The following is a 20,216-nucleotide window of genomic DNA, read 5'->3' as shown; positions in this document are numbered from 1 at the left end:
CGAACCCGCGCCACAGAATTACGAGTCCTGCGCGCTATCCACCAGGCTACGAGGCCCCCTACGAGGTGGTGGAAGCCAAAATCGTCAGTAGTTTCAAAGCATTCTATGACAGTGCTGGGAAGACGAGACACCACGAGTGGGGCTTTCATCCTGTAACTACACTTAGGTAATTACACTCCACACAACTTTCTCTTTTACTTGGCCTGTCAGCAATATTGCATCACCAGTCCACAGACCAGATGATCCTTTCACTCAGCAATCTCCCAATGCACAAAATACAAAAAGACTTAGGTATTTGTGTTTTAATTTTCCTAAATTTATGCATGCAAATCTATCATTTTACAAAACACAAAAAAATCAGTATTTTTTAGTTTTGTTTTGGGGGCCAGATCATAGCTGTACTTCTTCTGGGGTTCAATTAAGAAATACAAAAATATAAATAATGAGATGCTACAGTACATAATTTTGTTCATAATATCAGTACTGTATTGCCATCTTAGGATAACCTTGAGGTGGTTCCAAGAATCACTGTCCCTGTGGTCTAGTCAGGAGAGGATTTAACATGGAGTCACCCCTCCAGGAAAGGGGAGAATCAAAAGTGAACAAGGCTTCAGTGAATACGAATCAGGGATAAATAGGATCAAAGTGCACTATAATACTGCTTGATTTACCTGCCACACTGACATCTGTAGAACAGTCCTACGATTGTCACGGTTGTTGTTACAAAGTAGTGTCATATCTGACAGAAACAGCTTCTTCACCTCCATTAAACTGTCAGATGGTTTGCTCTGCCTTATTAATGTTGCACAAACTTTTAAGATCACTGCAAGAAAAAACACCATTTAATGCAAACATACAACTTACAAGAAACTTAAAAAATATAATATTATTACAAATTTAACAGCTTTAAATACAAAATAAATCATAATATTTAGTTCAGTACAAGGACACTATAGCAGAGTATCTACTTTAGATGGTTAATTTAAAGCGCCTCAACAAATGACCTCATTGACATGAGATCACAGTACCTGTTACATCCTATTATTTGGGGAAAAATTAATAATTAACAAGCAGAACACGTATTTTCTAATCTTCCTACCGAACTTATTTGCTCTACGTACTTGGGTTTTCTAACCGGTAATGTGATTCTGGTTCAGGATGTTTGCAATACATCACTTGTTGGCTGATATGTTCCGTCAGGATCTGTTAACACATGAAAGAAAAATTAATTACAAATGCAAAAAAAAAAAAAAAAAAAAAAAGACATGATGAAGGGCTTAGTAGGAAAAAGAGTATAACATTCTGGAATTGATGAAGTTCATGGTAACAAAAATGATTACAGGAGAAAAAAAAAATGGGCTCCCTGAAGCTATCTGAACTGATATAGTGCTATATTAGTTGGGGCCATCAGTCAGAGTTTTTATGCCTGCCGGGGACCACGAGCCAGAATCTGGCCCCCTCAGAGAGGCACAGGAAGCAATTGCCTTTTACCCCCTTTACATTAAAGTACGTCATACTTGCCATTGACCAGGGAAAGTACCCAGAAAGGTAGGTGAAAGAAAACAGACCACAGTCTCATTAAAAATGTGAACTAAGACTTCAAAAAAGCAAAAGAACTCCCCCACCCCCCAACCCCCACAGAGGGAGAGAGAGCTGACTTGGGTGAGCCTGGCTATCTTGAGATTATCTTGAGATGATTTCGGGGCTTTAGTGTCCCCGCGGCCCGGTCTTCGACCAGGCCTCCACCCCCAGGAAGCAGCCCATGACAGCTGACTAACACCCAGGTACCTATTTACTGCTAGGTAACAGGGGCATAGGGTGAAAGAAACTCTGCCCAATGTTTCTCGCCGGCGCCTGGGATCGAACCCAGGACCACAGGATCACAAGTCCCGCGTGCTGTCCGCTCGGCCGACCGGCTCCATACAGCAGTACCAATTTCTACCATCTAATTGGTCATTATGTCTGTATTTATGATGGTCCACATAGTTACAAATCTTATAATCTAAACAGGAGGATGGGTTGGAATTTTAATTATGCCCGGTAACCATTTCATTAAAAATAGTAAAGGATTTAAGAAAAAATGCCGACTTCTATTTTCAACATATTTTAAGCAACACAGAATGGTAGACACAAAGAATCCGTCTAAAGCCTAACAAACTGCATTTGTCAGAAGGTGAACTCAATATGACATTTGCAGAAAAAAAGTCTTCATTAAAATTGCACCCTTCACCATACAAAGTATGTGATGTCTATATATTGTCCGACTCTTCTTTGAATACTAAGCTCCAAAATGAACTTCTTGACCACTTGCTAAAAGACTATTGGACTTTCCTATAAAAAGTAAGTGATACAGATTCACTTTAATAGAAATATTATGCTATCTTTTGCATATGGTTACATCACTGCCATACTAATTAACATGCTACACTTGCTCAGCCACACCTATCAAAACAACCTTGCTCTTTAGTTTAATCTTCTTAAATGCACAAAAAGTAACTTTCAAACACAGAAAAAATTAACCCCCTACCCACCATCCAGTTCTTGAATGATGAAAATTGCTGACTGGAGGGATAGAGGGGGGTCAGGGAGCCTCCAGAGCTCACCCAGAAACTGGCGTTTTATTACATTCAATGCTGGTTTTCTGTGTGGAGCCCCGTCAGCTCACTGAAGCTAGCTACCCTAAAAAGGAAAAACAGGGACTTACCCAGGAGGTGGCAGCACTGCAGGTCTCAACGCAAGGAAGAGACAGACGGCCGCAACAGGCATGCCAAAGCAACAAAAGGCCGCAGTGGGCCCGGGTCGTTCACAAGATACCAGGCTGCCATGACCCTGTCCAACCTCCAAAACCCTCGCTCCTGAATATCTTCCCAAGACATATTGCCAATGAGAGAAAGAGCAGTATACTTCCTAGCATTATGAGCACGAGGGTAGACCCCAGATTGGCTAGACTTTATGACACTGCGCACAACCTGAGACACATGAACCCTGAAATAGGGAACAAGGGAAACCGGATCAACCAAGAGCGCATCCACCGACACAGAACCGGTGGACCGCTGGTAACAGCACAAAGCTGTCACCAGACACAGAACGTGATGCATTCCTGGCCTAATCAATCAAGAATCCACAACACATGGACCCCTCTGGAAGCTGGCTGTCTCAGCCTTTGCCAGAAAAGAAGAAGACAGCTGCAAAAAAAATGACCACAAGGACCAAACAAACAAAACTCCTGGTGCCGGAGAAGAGCATAAAGCTTCCCAACCCGACCCCCAGAGGCCAAAGTCAATAAAATAAAGCTTTCCTAAAGCAAAGAGACCACTACAAACCGAGGAGAAGAAAGAAAGGAAAGAACCCTGTCCAAAGACCAAGAAGGCTCAAAAAAATGCAAGAGAAAGCTCGCAGAACGAAGCGAAAGTGACACCCATCCTGAATGCAAGCTCCAGCAGCTCCGCCAAAGCCGCATGATAAGAAGCGACAGTACTCAGTATGGGACGCCACTCCAGGAAAAGCCAAGAGAGTAAAGATACAGCAATCCTGTTCAATACCTACGAAACCCAACGAAGTAAAAGAAAATGGCGGAGAGCCCATCACGAAACTTTGTACTGTACTGTCACTGAGAAGAAGACCATAGGTGAGACACCATCAAAGAAGCCACCTGATCACCATACAAATGGCGATACACCTGCGTTAGAAAAACCAAACGTGTAGTACGGAGGAGTAAGTCAAATCAGGGAGGTACCTCACCGGCCTAACCTGCTGAAAGAGACAAGAGCCATGGAAAAATGCCCGGGTTCGGACACCTAGCAAGCAGCATCTGAAACCAAGGCTGGGCCGGCCACCATGGGGCCAGGAGAAGAATTTTCCCCAATAGGATTCCAGCTGAGCCAGAACCTGGAGCAACAGCTGGAAATGGAGAAAGAGGTACAGGAACCCTCACCTCGACCAGTCCTGCCAAAAAGCATTCAACGCGAGGGCCTCGCAGTCAAGGAATGGCATCATGTACAATGGGAGATGCCAGGACCACACCAGTGTGAAGAGGTCCACCTACAGTCACCCGTACGTTCAGCAAAGCCAAATGAACGAAGCAGCAACGACCGTTCACTCTGTGGAGAGAGAAATGAAGCAAGACAGGACATCTGCTGGGTTATTTGACTCCAAGAACTCCGCAGAAGAGCTACATGAAGCAACCAGCTCTAAAGAGCTATGGACCGAAGAGACCCCTGAAGGTCGAGACAATGAACCACAGGGTAGCAGTCTGAATGGAGCTGGATCACAGAGCCCTGAGAAAGTCGAATCCACCGCAGTGCCTGCCACACAGCCACACACTCCTGCTCTGTGTTATGAGTTCGACGAAAGGACAGCTGCCAACACCCCTGGCTGGACTGGCGAGCACTGGACACAAAGCCCCAAACAAGAGACGAGGCGTCCATGAACACATCGAGTGAGAAACAAGGAAGGTACATTGGCAACGAACCCAAAAAAACCTGAAGAGGAAGCCGGCGATGCAGCAACCGACACAAGGACACTGGGGAACGAATCCAGCTATCGCGAGAACAGCAAAAAGAGGCTGCCCAGAAGAGACCAGAACAGCCTCCGAAGCCATACCCAGCCCAGTAGATAAACCAGAACAGCAAAGTTCAGGCTCCCGCACAGCTGCTCGAGCAACCTCCAAGAGACCCGGGTCCCCTCCAAAACAGATGATGGTGGGACTGCAGCCAAAGCCAGACTAAAACTGGAAGAGAAAGAGATGCAGTCCAAGTATCTCACACAAGACCCACCTCAGTCCAAGTATCTCACACAAGACCCACCTAAGTCCAAACCTGGGATGGAACCAACTAGAACTTCCATCAGCTCACTAGGAACCTGAACCCGGCGAGCTGATAAAGAGACAGATCCCTGACTAGCAGACAAATGGCCAGTCAGGAGCCCACACCAACCAGTTGCTGAGGTAAACCAAGACCCAAAGACATAGACAAAAAAAGAAGGCCACCACGACTCAAGTCAAATGCATAAAAATGCAAGATGCCAGATTCAACCAAAAAGGAAGACAACAAAAGCGGTAAGCCCGTCACCCCACGACAAAACCTAACCAATCCCTGAACCCCCGGATGGATAGGTAAGTGCCAAAATGCATCCATGAGGTCCAAGGAAATCATCCAAGCCTCCGGATCTAAAATAAGCTGGACTTGGGACAACATAGTCATCCAAAGGAAGGTTAAGGAAAATTAGGACAGAAAGACAAGACAAGTCAAGAATGTACCAGTGATCTGCACAGTCCCATGTCAGAACTGGTAACAGGCGAGAAACCCACCTGAGAATGAGGGCCCAACAGGCAGCATGGTGGAGGCAGTAAGGATGATTGTCAACCTCAGGCAAGGGGCGACGAGCAACCCTCGAATTCGCACAAGACGAGAGTGGGTTTGGAAGAAGTAACTATACAGTAGTACGACCTAGCCCACCAGGATTTTCCAGGGCCTATAGGGTGAATGAGCTGTACAGGAAGCCCAGGCACTGGGCCAGCTAACCAGTAAACTCTGTCTAAGCAGGCAAACTGACTGCAAGTAGCAGATGTGAAACCTCAGGGGCCTCAGAGGAGGACTACCACCACACCCTAGGTGGAGCCTAATGAGGAGCTAAACAGACCTCCTTCATAACAATAGGCAAAATTGCCAGTAACTATAAAAAACACAAAAAACCCTGAAACATCACAACTAGCAAACTAGCATCTGGTGAGAAACATCGGCTCGCCACATGACAGCATATAGCAGTTAGCGCTAGCCACAGTGCGCCCAACCAGCCAAAAATCACTCCTCTACCCGGAGCAAGTCGGAAAGCCCCAAGACCCCTGATGCACCCCAAGGGTGAATACAACCACAAGCAAGGAAGTCCTCCATGGGGAGTGAGTTCCAAATGCCCCAGAGAAGATAACCCAGAAATGCAAGGACAGTACTTACAGAGCACCTAGGGAAGGTGTCCCTAGGTGCATGCAACTCCAGTACACTAATACACCTAGCCAACGCACATCAAAAGTGCAGGAACAGCCACACAAGGCAAAAATCCAGAACAGGAAACTGAGGCCAGAGGTGACATACGACAGCCAACATATCAGTTCAAGAACTAGATGGTGGATAAACTAGCAGCTGGCTGACCCGAGCCAGCTCTGGGGATGGTGGCAGTGCTAACAAGTGGGTGGTTAGTTGAACGAAGTGTTTCTTATTTGTTTTCTTTACAGGGGAGTTATTTTGCTCTTTTGAGGATGTAGGTTGCATTTTTAACCAGATTGTGATCTGTTTTGTTTCACCTATATTTCTGGGACCCTTCCCTGGTCGATGGCAAGTATGACATACTTTAAATGTATAGTGCTATAGGTCACTGCTCCCTGCACCTCTTTGAGGGGGCCAGGTTCTGGCTTATGGTCCCTGGTAGGCATAAGAACTCTATGACTGATAACCCCAACTAATATAGAATTATATCAGTTCAGATAGCTTCAGGGAACTGACGGGGTTCCCCACAGAAACATATAAAAATTCAATAATGACTAAGAAAAGTCACCCAAACATTTATGAAAATAAATACACTGTAAATAACATGAATTATAATGTATATGTACACTGTGTTTCTAAAGCCATGGTTTAAAAAAAATAATAATTTACAGTGTAACCTTGATTCAAGGAACCTCAATTAGGCAAATCTCCGGTTGGAACACACACACACTTTCCATGCTGGATTTATTCATCCAATTCGATGAACAAGAGTTTGCTGAAGCAGCGGATGTGTGGATTTGCTTAGGATATTGGGACCCCGTTCATAGATGGCAGAAACATTACATGTTGGGTCCTTGAGAAAGCCATTGAGTATACGAATTTAAAACCAAATTCTCTGCTTCTTTTTTATTTCTAGTTGCAGAGATTTTTGTTCAGTAAAATGGGCCCATTTTTCTTTGAAAATGAGATTAAGAGGCTTGGGTGCGGGAAATTTAATTTGCTAGATGTGGTTAATTCTTTTTTATTAAATCTTTTTGCAGAGCCATCTTTGCAGATGGTTCTGCTACCTTTTGAAAGTGAGTTTTGAGGCTAGGGAAGTGGGGAAACAAGCTAGATGTGGTTACTTTTTTCCAGACATCTCTTGGTAGTTGTCTATTATATTATAGATTTAAATTAACATTTTGCTCAGTGAAATTAGCCCAAAAGGCATGGGAAATGCATCCTGGAAGCATCTCCAGTTGCAATGAATCCCTCACTGTACTTGATTGGTTTTGGTCCCAAAAGGTTCGTTGAATTGAGGTTTTACTGTAAACGCATTCATAACATTTTTACTTTTGTGCAAAGTCAGTATGATTATTTAGCATTTGGAAGAGATATGAGGAGGAGGAGCTGGAATATGACAATAGAGTGAATGAATGGTGCCCAACCACCTGGATAATTGGAGCTTAAATACCAACCCTGCAAGAAGCTAGGTCGCCGCTATACCAAGACATTCAAGTACCTGGAATGTACCTGGATGGAGTTCTCGGGGGTTCTTCTACTCTCCAAGCCCTCCCCAAGCCCGGCTAGGCTTGACTTGTGACAGCTTTGTCCAACAGGTTGTTGCTTGGAGCTGCCCACAGGCCTACTTATCCATTACAGCCCAGTTAGCCCAGCACTTCTTGAAAAAACTATCCAGTTTTCTCTTGAATCCATCCACATTTGTTCTGGCAATATTTCTTAAGCTCTCTGGGAGTACAATATGTTGAACAACCGTGAACCTCTGATACAGTTTTCTCTGATTGTCCCTATGGCACCTCTGCTCTTCACTGGTTCTATCCTGCATTTCCTTCCATATCATTCACTCCAGTATGATGCTATTTAACGGTATAGATTTAGGACCTGACCCCTTCAGTATTTTCCATATGTATATTATTTTATATATCTTTTTGTCTAATTTTTATGGAGTACATTTGGAGAGCTATAAAACAATCCCAATAATTTAGGTGCTTTATTGTGTATGTATGCCATTTATGTTCTCTGTATTCCCTCTATTTCAGCAATCTCTCCTGCTCTGAAGGGGGAAGTGAGTATGAAGCAGTACTCAAATGGGTGGCAAGAAAAAACCTTTTGCTTTAACAAAAACTAATTGAGAAGGGGTAACTTACCTCATAGAGACAGTTGTACGTTGACAGGGTGAGTGTTTCCTCGTGCACCAGAAGCCTCTCAGCGAGAAGTGTGTACAGGTTGTGGGGGTTCATGACATCGTACTTGCGCCTAAAATGAGCCATCACGTCATCATGTTCACTGTGGACCAGCCACCACCTGGACGGCGCATTGGCGGTGGTGGTGGTGGTTTGGTTGTGGTGGTTTTGTTGTGGTTTAGTGGTAGTGGTGGCAGTTTGATGGTGGGGTGGTATAAGTGTACATGGTTGTTGATGGAAGTGGTAAGTAAAGGAGGGTGGGGTAATAATTGGTGATAATAGTGAGTGGTGTTAGTTGAAGTCATTAAGAAAAAGGTGGTGGTGAGCATGGCAATGATAGTATATGGTGGCATTAATTTGTTCGTGGCATTAGTTTGTTATAGTGGTGGTGACAGGAGTAATGTTTGACAGTGGTGGTTAGCCATTGAAGTGGCAGTGAGGGTGGTGGCAGCAGTGGTTGGTGTTGACAGTTTGAAGTGGTGGCAAGTGGTGGCAAATATAGTGGTTTGGTGGTGGTGGTGGTTAGTTATTGTGGTGGTTGTGGTGATGGTGGTGGTGGTGGTAGTTGGGGGCAGAACCAGCCAGGGCACAGGGGCACAGGGGAGAGAGAGAAAGAGGGACACGATCACAACACACACACAGCACTACCAATGCCCCAAGACTTAAGCGGTACTAAAGCTCATAACAAAAAAATCTTAATTAATCACGAAAGACTAGGAAACCAATATATTAAAGTCCATTACATTTGTGTACAACACACAACATATATATAGCATTTAATGTACTATAAATAATATACCATATAAAACTTTATCTACAGACTTAAAAAATAATTCAGCCTACTGAATATAGAGTACCGCTTAGTCAGATTCTATCACAATTTCATCGGACAGGAATACAAGGACGCTGGGGCGTAAAATTAATACTCAGACAAAAATTATAAAATAAATTTACAAACTAACACTTATTTGCAACATGTTCAAACTGAAAATATGATGGTTGTACTACTATGACATAAAATATCTTATATTTTTTGGTGCATATAATATTACATGAAAATAAGGTAAAAAATATTCTTAATGTTTTAGAGATGTTTGTACATTTGGTGTATTTACTGTAATCAAGTGGGCACTAATCAATTATGTAGAGTAATGGAAATAGAGTAATATATATATATATATATATATATATATATATATATATATATATATATATATATATATATATATATATATATATATATACACAGTATATATATTAATTTATGCACAAATATTTGAGAGCTTCAAGTCAAATGATATGTTTCCTACAAATTAGTTATAATGTATATAAATTGAACAAGCACAAGTACACTATGACACTATTGAAGTAAAAGGTCTAAATAAGTGCAGGAATGAATAAAATATCTATTCTTTTACTGTACCTACAAATTATTAGGGAGGGAGAGTAAAGAACAAAGGAAGAGGGAACATATTCCTGGAAATTATATGTACAGTACTAACATAGATGGAGATAAAAAAAAATATTGGAGCTAAATGATATACCTGTAATACAGCTGAAGACGCCAGACATTGTTGCACTAACGGAGACAAAACCCGAGGATAATATTTCAAGTTAGGTTGTATTCCCAAAGAGGTACTCAATTTGGAGACGGAACAGAAAAATTAGGAAAGGTGGAGGCATTACTGTGCTGGTGAAGGAACACCTAAAAGTAAATTAAATAATGAATGCCAATTCATGAGAAGTTGACATAATACCACTGGAGATTTGTAATCAGGATGATAAACTGATAATCATAAATAGCTACAGTCCACCGGCTTGCAACAAATGGACAAAGAAGGAAGTGGACAACACATGAGAGGGCTTCATAACAATCATGAGAGAGATTATAGTAAGAGCGGATAAAGATAGATCATGACTGTTGGTACTCTGTGACGTCAAATTGAAATCCATAGACTGGGAGACTTACGAAGAAAGGACAAAGGACTTTTGGACTGGCAGTTTCGTAAACTTCATCCTGGAGACATTCGTGTATCTATACATTAAACTTGCTATGAGGATGAGAGGGGAGGATGTTCCTTCAATGAAGAATTTGATATTTATTAGGAAAGAGGAAGAGATATTTGATATTCCAGTCCATCCTCCTGTTTTGGTAGAACTTGTAGTAACAATGAGGAAGAAAAATATGTATACTCTACCGATGTATAATGAAATTAGAACGTAGAAATCTGAACTATTGAGCTGGACAACTCAGAAAACGATTTTTTACTTGTGTTGCTTTGACAAACTAAACTAACCTATTCTAACATACACATGTGATATCATATACGATATCTGAGGCCTAATAAAGTACATGTGTGTGCTATACTAGGCGTAGTAATATTTAAGTTTACGTTTTAGCTTCATTTGTTTTAAAAGAATTCCTTACAAACTACTACTATCTGGTAGTATACCAGTAGTATAGTAGTTTGATAGATAGTAGTATAGTAGTACTGTATACTGGTAGTATAAACTACCAGTATACTACTATCTAAAAGCTAAAAACGTACAAATTCTGACTATTGACAATCGTCACAATAGGTACTATCTAAACAGGAAGATGGGTTGGATATTCAGTACCTTACCCCCTTGGACAAGAGAGACCATGTCCTTTTGGATATAAAGTATGCAATGTGTTATAATCTAGAAGAGAATGAGGAAAGTGAAGTACTGAAGTTGAAAAACCTGATTTCAGGAGAGGACACTATGGGAAACGTAGAAAGTTCTGTAATGAATTTGATTGTAAAGACTTACTGTTGGGTAAGGACGTATAAGATGTATGTCAAGTTATATGATAATGGCACAAAAATTTTATACCAAAGCAGAAATGCAGAACTAGGAAACGGGACTGGTTCAACATAAACTGTGAGCGGGTTCGAGACCAAAGACACAAAAATGGAATTAATATTGGAAGAGGCCAAACCCTCAAACATGCCAGCAATACACAGAAGTAGGAAATAATTACACAACAGTGAGAAGAGAAGCAGAAATAAATTTATGGAAAGGGACAGTGGACAAATGTAAAATAGAGTTCAGCCTATTTTATAAATTCATTAATGGCAAACTGCAGGTAAAAGATAAAATTCAGAGGTTGAAAATGGGAAACATTCATAGAAAATGAAAAAGAAATGTGTGAAACATTAAACGAACAGTTCCAAAGTGTGTTTGTGTAAAATTAAATTTTTAGAAAACCAGCCAGAATAAGAATTCCAGTGAACATAGAGCACATAGATATGTCTAGACACAAAGTGGAAAAAATGCTCAAGGAGCTAAGTGGAAAAAATGCTCAAGGAGGTAAGTGGAAAAAATGCTCAAGGAGCTAAGTGGAAACAACACAGTTGGCCCAGATGGAGCTAAGTCAACCCAACTATCTCAAGTTTCAGAACCTTGGGTTCTGATAGAATGCACACCTGAGCTTAGCATTTCACTTCAATTGCTTTTTCAAGCATCTCTGTGTACAGGAATCTTAGCAGATATAGGAAAAATGCTAACATATTTTCAATCTACAAAATTGGCAGTAAGAAAGACCCTTAATTATAAACCCGTATCATTAACAAACCTTGTAGTTAAAACACTAGAAAAATTTTTAAAACCAAATGTGAAGGACACCTGGAGAGTGATGTCATAATAACAGATAGACAGTATGGTTTTAGAACAGGAAGATCCTGTTTAACAAATCTATTTCATTTTTATGATACTGTAGAGCCACTGAGATTCTATGGGAAAGAGATAGTTGGGTTAACTGTGGTTATCTGGACCTAATAAAGCCTTTTGACAGAGTCCCACACAAAAGGTTGTTTTGGAAATTGGAACATGCTGGAGGGGTGACAAGGAGACTTCTGACATGGATGAAAAATGTTCACAGAGAAAGATGAGGGCAGTAATCAGAAGCAATGTATCTGGAGAAATGTTACTAGTGGAGTACCACAGGGTTTAGTTCTTGCACTAGCAATGTTCATCATCTACATAAACTATCTACCGGAAGGATTACAGAATTATATGAACATGTTTGTTGATGATGCTAAGTTAATAGGGGAAGACAGGAGATGTAGATGATTGTCATGCCCTTTAAATTTATCTACATAAAGTAAGTGCTTGGAGTGTCATGTGGCAAATGGAATTCAATGTGTATAAATGCCATGTTATGGAGTGTGGAATTGGAGAAAATAAACCACAAACAACTTACAAATTATGTGGAAAGGAATAAAAGAACTCTAACAAAGAAAGAGAGCTAGGGGGTGGTTTTGAATAGTAGACTGACACCAGAGTAACACACAACATTTTGCAAGGAGCATGTGTGTCATTTTCCAACTTCAGAATCACTTTTAATCACATGGATGGTGAAATGCTGAAGAAACCGTTCACGACTTTTGTAAGTCCAAAATTGAAATATGCAGCAGTTGTATGGTGCCCATATCTCAAGAAGAACATCAATAAACTGGAAAGTTTAGGAAATTAGAAAGTTCTCTTTTGCAAAAAGTCATAGATGGTTGGAACAAGTTAAGTGAGAAAGTGGAAGTGGCCAAAACCGTCAGTAGTTTCAAAGCATTATATGATAAAAGAGTGCTGGGAAGACAGACACAATGAGGGTAGCTCTCATCCTGTAAGTTACACATAGGTAATTACTGTACTTGAGTAATTATACATACATTGAAAGGAACTTTGAGAAAGGGGTACCAGACAAATGTAAAACAGATCCAGGTCTTTTCTATAAATTCAATAAAAGCAAGCTGCATGTAAAGGATAAAATCCAGAGATTAAGAATGTTGGAACATGATCACAGAGTATGAAAAAGAAATGTGCAAAACACCAAATGAACAGTTCCAAAGTGTGTTTGTGCAAAATGAGGTTTCCAGAGAACCAGACAATGTCAATTCCAGAAAACACCATAGAGCACATAGAGATGTCTCGAGACAAAGTGGAAAATTTATTCAAGGAGCTAGGAAGAAATATGTTGGACCAGATGAAGTTTCACCTTGTGCGCTGAGAAAATGTGCAACCGAGCTGAGCATTCCACTTCAACTGATATTCAAGACATCTTTGTCAACAGGAATTTTATTGGATATTTGGCAAAAGGCAAACATAGTTCCAATCTATAAAAATGGTAGCAGAGAAGGTCCTTTAAATTATAGACCTGTATCATTAACAAGTGTGGTAGTAAAAAAAATAAAAAACAGCGTTGAATGTAATGAAACGCCATTTTCTAGGTGAGACCCAGAGGCTCCCTGGAGCTATCCAACTATCCAGGCTGATATGTATATCATTAGACTTTGGCATCAGTCAGTATGAATGGAGCTCTAGGCCTACTGGGGACCACGAGCCAGAACCTGGCCCCCTCAAATAGGCATGAGGAGCAATGACCTATAGAAATGCACATGGGATTTGGAGCATTTAATGTCTGCAATCAATTGGGCCAGGCATCCAGAAAGGTAAGCGCCCCAAAACAACCCCTATTCTGGTTAAAACGACGAAAATAGACTAACGAGTGGACAGAACTCCCCAATTGAAAAACAAGCAAACGAGAATGACGTCACACATGCACAGCTCATGCGCTCCCCCCTCTCCAGCAGACACGTTCTCCCCCCCTCTCCAGCAGACATGCACTCCTCCCTCCCCAGGAGGGAGGACCTTCAATCTTCTCCTTGAGTCTTCGGGCGAAGACTCGAGAAGATCAAATCAGTCTTGTAACGGACCGGACCGATCTTCTGACGAGGCAGAGCCGCGGGAAAACCTCCAGACTCAGACACCAAGCAAGCAACGCCCGAAACCAAAGCTGGGCCGGCCACCATGGCACCAAGAGGACTACTCTCCCCTGGTATGTCTCCAAGTGAGCAAGGCCCTGGAGCAACATCTGAACCGGGGGTAAGAGGTACATTAACACCCCACTTTAACCAGTCCCGCAGGAAGGCATCGACCCCGATGGCCTCGTAGTTGGGAAAAGGCGCCACATATACTGGAAGACGCCTCGACCATGCCGACGCAAAGAGGTCCACCTCAGGGCGCCTGAACGTCTGGCAGAGCCAACTGAATGAGTCTGTGTCGACCATCCATTCCATGGACAGGGGAATGAACCAGGACAGGCTGTCTACTAGGACGTTAGACACCACCCGGACGTTAATGGCCAGGAGAGCCAAACCCCGAGAACTCAGCAGACGAGTCACCCAAAGCGACCAGCCCCAAAGAGCCAAGGACCGCATCGAACCCCCTCGATTCAGACAAAGAATCGCTAGGAAGCAGTCCGAATGGAACCGGATTGTTAATTCGTGGGCGATTTTGTGATCCTAACCCTCCGAAGTGAACCACACCGTGCGAACTCCCGGACCGTGCTGTGGACCCAACGGAAGGTCGGACCCCACCGCCCCTGGCTGGCCTGGTGGGCACTGGTCACAAAACCCCAGCCGAGAGACGACGCATCCATGAACACATCGAGAGAGGGCTTGGGTAGGCGCCAAGGTACTGAACCCCAAAAAACCCGAAGAGGAAGCCAGCGACGCAGCAGCCGACCCAAGGCCCCCGGGGGGTTGAAGCCAGCAATTGCGAGAGAGGCGGAAGGGACGTCCCCGAAGGAACCAGAACAGCCGACGAAGTAAAACCCGACCCAGCGAGTAAACCAACATCGCAAAGTTCAGGCTCTCTCACAGACTTTCGAGCAATCGCCGCATGACCTAGGAGCCCCCTAGAAACAAGCACATGCAGAACCACAGCTGAAGAAGAGACCCCGGAGGGAGAAACAAGAAAGCAGTCCAAGAGTCCCACACAAGACCCAGCCAAGTCCGAACCTAGGAAGGGACCAGATGGCATTTCCGCCAGTTCACCAGGAACCCGGACCTGGTTAGCTGGGAAAGAATCAAATCCCTGGCGAGCAGACACGCAGACCGACTGGGAGCCCAGACCAGCCAGTCGTCGAGGTAGGCCAACACCTTAACACCTAAAAGACGCAGACGGGCCACTACAACCCGGGTGAGGAGTGTGAACACGTGAGGAGCCAGGTTCAACCCGAATGGGAGACAACAAAATGGTAACCGAGACACTCCACAATAAAATCGAGCCAGTTCCTGAACTCCAGATGAATCGGGACATGCAAATACACATCCTTGAAGTCCAGGGACACCATCCATGCGTCCGGCTCCAACAGAAGCAGGACCTGGGACAGAGTGGTCATCTGAAAGGAGGGGCAAGAAACCCAGGGGTTCAGATGGGACTAGTCCAGAATGAACCGCAGGTCCGCATAGTCCCGTTCCGGAACTGGAAACAGGCAGGAAACACACCTGAGAGACGTTGTCGTGACGACCATGCCCAAGCGCACCCACTCCGAGATGACCCGACAGTGTAGGAGAAGAGGCCTGCCCCATCAGCCCCGAACCCCCCCAAAGGAGGAGGGGCCACCAAACGCCACCAATGGTCGTGGTAGTGGTGGCAGTTTGATGGAGGGGTGGTATAAGTGTACATGGTTGTTGATGGTAATGGTAAGTAAAGGAGGGTGGAGTAATAATTGGTGATAATAGTGAGTGGTGTTAGTTGAAGTCATTAAGAAAAAGGTGGTGGTGAGCATGGCAATGATAGTATGTGGTGGCATTAATTTGTTCGTGGCATTAGTTTGTTATAGTGGTGGTGACAGGAGTAATGTTTGACAGTGGTGGTTAGCCATTGAAGTGGCAGTGAGGGTGGTGAAAGCAGTGGTTGGTGTTGACAGTTTGAAGTGGTGGCAAGTGGTGGCAAATATAGTGGTTTAGTGATGGTGGTGGTTAGTTATTGTGGTGGTTGTGGTGATGGTGGTGGTGGTAGTTGGGGGCAGAACCAGCCAGGGCACAGGGGCACAGGGGAGAGAGAGAAAGAGGGACACGATCACAACACACACACAGCACTACCAATGCCCCAAGACTTAAGCGGTACTAAAGCTCATAACAAAAAAATCTTAATTAATCACGAAAGACTAGGAAACCAATATATTAAAGTCCATTACATTTGTGTACAACACACAACATATATATAGCATTTAATGTACTATAAATAATATACCATATAAAACTTTATCTACAGACTTAAAAAATAATTCAGCCTACTGAATATAGAGTACCGCTTAGTCAGATTCTATCACAATTTCATCGGACAGGAATACAAGGATGCTGGGGCGTAAAATTAATACTCAGACAAAAATTATAAAATAAATTTACAAACTAACACTTATTTGCAACATGTTCAAACTGAACCAGCACAAAAAGGTTCAGCAGCGTAGACGACACACGAATGGGAGTCTATGCCTCACACCACTCAAGCGAGCAGGTACAACAGAAAGCCTTCCAAGCATCCAACAACAACGTGCAGTCCACAAGCCAGGATGACGCTGAAACCTCAAAACAAACCCAGTATGGAGACGAAGACCCAAACCTGAAAGAAGACGGATCCATTATACAGGCATATACCGGATCGCCAGGAGGTAAGTCACAATGGCCGCCCACACCTCAATAGGCAAGAGGCGGAAAGCCGAAAACCTCCGGAAGGACAGAACCGAAGGACCCGCAGGGATACAGAACCGAACCTGGGGAGGGGCTGAACCCATATCCAACTTGTACGCAGAGAGGGTAAAGGAAAACTCCACTCCTTGTAACAGAAAGTCCCAGTCTGAGGGTTGGAAAACCCAGGCGGAGTCCAACGGGGCCCAAGGCCCCCCAAGTCAGCTCCTCTCCAACCCCGAGAATCTCAACATCAGGCCGTGGGGGGAGGAGTCATCCTCCAAAGCCCCAGCCTCACAAGAAAAAGTCATGCGCCCAGAAAAAGCAGAAAGAGAAGGGGCCCACTGGTCAGACCCTGGTGCCATAACTGGAGGAATGGACTCGAATGTCTCTGTCGCCACCCTAGAAGGGGCAACCCCCCGAAATTGCCAGTCTCAGAAACCTCGAAATCTCGCTCCGACTCCGAAACCCTCAGATGCTTTGGAGCGGGACGCAAGGGTGGGGGCACAAAATGAACCACAGTAGGGAAAGAACGAGGGGGTGTGGACTGAACCAAGGCCGAAGTGACCAACACCCCCAAGTCCGGGTCCCTATAAGCAAAGCGGGGCAGCCTTGGGGCATCTGGGGAAGCAACCTACCTAGCACGTTGCAGCAACCTATACCTAGCATGCAATGCCTGAATAATGTCATCAGTGGATAGGGTGAATCGAGTCACAAACAAGCAACAATGCTCGCAGGACACTGGGTCAAAGGTGTCACCGACCCAACAAGCAGCATGATGAAGGCAAAAACAATGAGCGTCGCTCTGAGACAAGGGGACAGCAACCCTCAAACTCGTAAAAGGCGAGAGGGGACCCAGGGGTCGCATCCATTGGACCCCATGCACCCCCATGGGGTTTCCCAGGGCCCTTAGACTGGTATCACTAAGGGTAAGCCCAGGTAGGGTACTGCTAATCAGCGCCCAAGTCTACCAAACAAACTTCTAAAACTGAACCCTGGACGTGTCCACTCACGGGGGCCAAACAAGGGGTACCACCGAACATAGGTCAAGACCCTAATATAACTGGGGGCAAGAGAGACAAAGGCAGACCACCCCCCCCCCCACCAGGTAGAAACAAAAATGAAAAGAAAAACCCCACAAGAGGAAAACGTACCCAGGAGGAATAGAGCCGGCCGCTGTAAGAGGTGAAAACTAGCTGCGCAGTACCTTGTACCACTACCAGTGCAAAAACTACCACTTACTCCAAGGTAAACAAGGGAGGAAACCCCCAACACACTCAGGACAGTCAATCACTGAGCAGCAAAAGATAGACCAACAGAGGTAGACCCCAAAGTGACTTGTGGAAGATAACCCCAAGCCCCAAGGGCAGTACTTACACGGCACTCAGGGAAGGGAACCCTAAGCACATGCAGCCCGAGTACCTGTGAATAATACTCCCAGCTCACATGCCACTGTAAGAGCAGTACTGGACACAAGGCACAGCAGAACACAGATAAAATCTGGAGCTGGAGCCACAAGACCGAGCCACAATCATATCAGCTGAGAACTGGAGGGTGGATCGCCGGTGCGGTAGGTCTGGGGATCACCCTCCCCCTCCCGGGGAGGGGGGAGCTGCGCAGACATGTGGCGCGGCGCGGCACGTGTGATGTCATGCTTGTTTACTCGTTTTTCAATTGGGGAGTTCTGTCCACTCTTTAGTCTATTTTCGTCGTTTTAACCAGAATAGAGGTTTGTTTTGAGGCACTTACCTTTCTGGGTGCCTGGCCCAGTTGATGGCAGATATAGAATGCTCCAAATCCTGTGTGCATTTCTAAAGGCCATTGCTGCTCGTGCCTCTTTGAGGGGGCCAGCTTCTGGCTTATGGTCCCTGGTAGGCCTAGAACTCTATTCACACTGACTGATGCCAAAGTCTAATGATATACACATCAACCTGGATAGCTCCGGGTAGCCAAAGGGGCTCACCCCAGAAAAATAGTTAAAACCAAATGAGTAGAATACCTGGAGAGGAAGGACATAATAACAGGCAGACAGTATGGTTTTCAACAAGGAAGAGCCTGTGTAACATATCTATTTAGCTTTTATGAGAGCCTCAGAGATTGTACAGGAAAGAGTTGGGTTGACTGTTTATCTGGATCTAAAAAAGCTTTTGACAGAGTATCACACAAGAGGTTGTTTTGGAAACTGGAACATGCTGAAGGGGTGACAGGGAGACCACTGACATGGATGAAAAAGTTTCTAACTGACAGAAAGATGAGAGCGATAATCACTGGCAATGTATCTGACTGGAGGAGTGTTACTAGCGGAGTACCACAAGGTTCAGTTTTTGCATCATTTATGATCATCGTCTACATAAATGATCAACCAGACAGAAGAGAGAATTATATGAATATGTTTGCTGATGATGCTAAACTACTAGGGAAGATAGGAGATGTAGACTATTGGCATGCCCTTCAAATTGACCTAGATAAAATAAGTGTTTGGTGCAATGAAAGAATCCAACAGCATTATGTGCACAATATCTATATCACAGTGTATTATAGTTCTTTAAACATATGAAAAGATGAGTAATTCTCATTATAGCTGAAATTATTGTAAAAGACAAGACTACAAATAGCAACGAAAGGACCAGAGAAAACAAGCCACCAACAATTTTTCCTTCTAATAATTAATATTAGTAAATTACTGAACACTCTTATAATCACATTCAGAGTTCTGACATTCACGAATGGAGGGGAAGGTACCATGCAAAGCACACTAGTGTTGTGTTATGGAGCTTGTATAATAAATGCAATAATCACTCACTGATCGTAAATTGTCTCTGCTTTGCGCAAGAACAAATTCAATGTACAGTGTTCTGAGTTTATTGGTGTTTCATTATAATAGCTGCATGCCTGTTAATCCAAAACTGACCTTATATGGCTATGAAATTAAGTGCTCATAAAAGCCATTTCCACGATATAACTAAGCCATTGCATTGTAAATTATGAACAGCATTGGTGAAATCAAAAAATATTTTCTTCAGAACATGTCAAAATTACAAATAATGTTAAAATGTACAGAAATATGCATAAACGTCTGCCATGCAATGATGCATAATACAAAACTATTCAAATTCATATCAAACTGTAATACTAAGTTCATTCAATTTTCATGTGAAAACACATTATTATGTTAGTATATAATTCTGCTAGAAGTACTTTGCCTTGGAACAGGAAAACAGGTAAAGAATGTCCATAAGTAAACAAAATTATACTAATAATATGCTATATAAAACATCAAAATATGTTTTATATAGCCAATATGCTTATAATAAACTTAATAAAGCAACTTTAATTCAAACCTAAAGTCACAGCATACCATATTACCATTCAAGCTAATCCAATCTTAGCCACATTACATGAGCAATAATATTATTCTGGAACTACTGAACTCAATTTAAAATAGAACAGATGTACCTGAGATCAACTTAACTATGACAACATCTAAACTCATCCTATAAACCATGGAATTTTTAAAGACAGGGTACAATATTATGATACATCGGAGAAAGTTGCCCCAC

At 43.3% G+C, this 20,216-nt stretch overlaps 1 protein-coding gene across 1 annotated transcript in view; it reads right to left on the bottom strand.

Moving 5' to 3' along the window:
• Positions 1–20,216, bottom strand: part of rg (A kinase anchor protein rugose) — a 246,574-nt gene that overhangs the window by 135,452 nt on the left and 90,906 nt on the right. The window contains exons 11-13 of the mRNA XM_069339474.1: positions 8,129–8,237; positions 1,122–1,203; positions 672–823 (exon numbers count right to left, since the gene is read on the bottom strand). Of these exons, the coding sequence (XP_069195575.1) occupies positions 672–823; positions 1,122–1,203; positions 8,129–8,237 (343 nt within the window). The remainder of the gene's footprint in view (positions 1–671; positions 824–1,121; positions 1,204–8,128; positions 8,238–20,216) is intronic.

Source organism: Procambarus clarkii, chromosome 41 (assembly GCF_040958095.1).
Source record: "Procambarus clarkii isolate CNS0578487 chromosome 41, FALCON_Pclarkii_2.0, whole genome shotgun sequence".
In the NCBI taxonomy this organism is placed as follows: domain Eukaryota; kingdom Metazoa; phylum Arthropoda; class Malacostraca; order Decapoda; family Cambaridae; genus Procambarus; species Procambarus clarkii.
The sequence above is the reverse complement of the archived record's forward strand: the minus strand, read 5'-3'. Positions and strand labels throughout refer to the sequence as shown.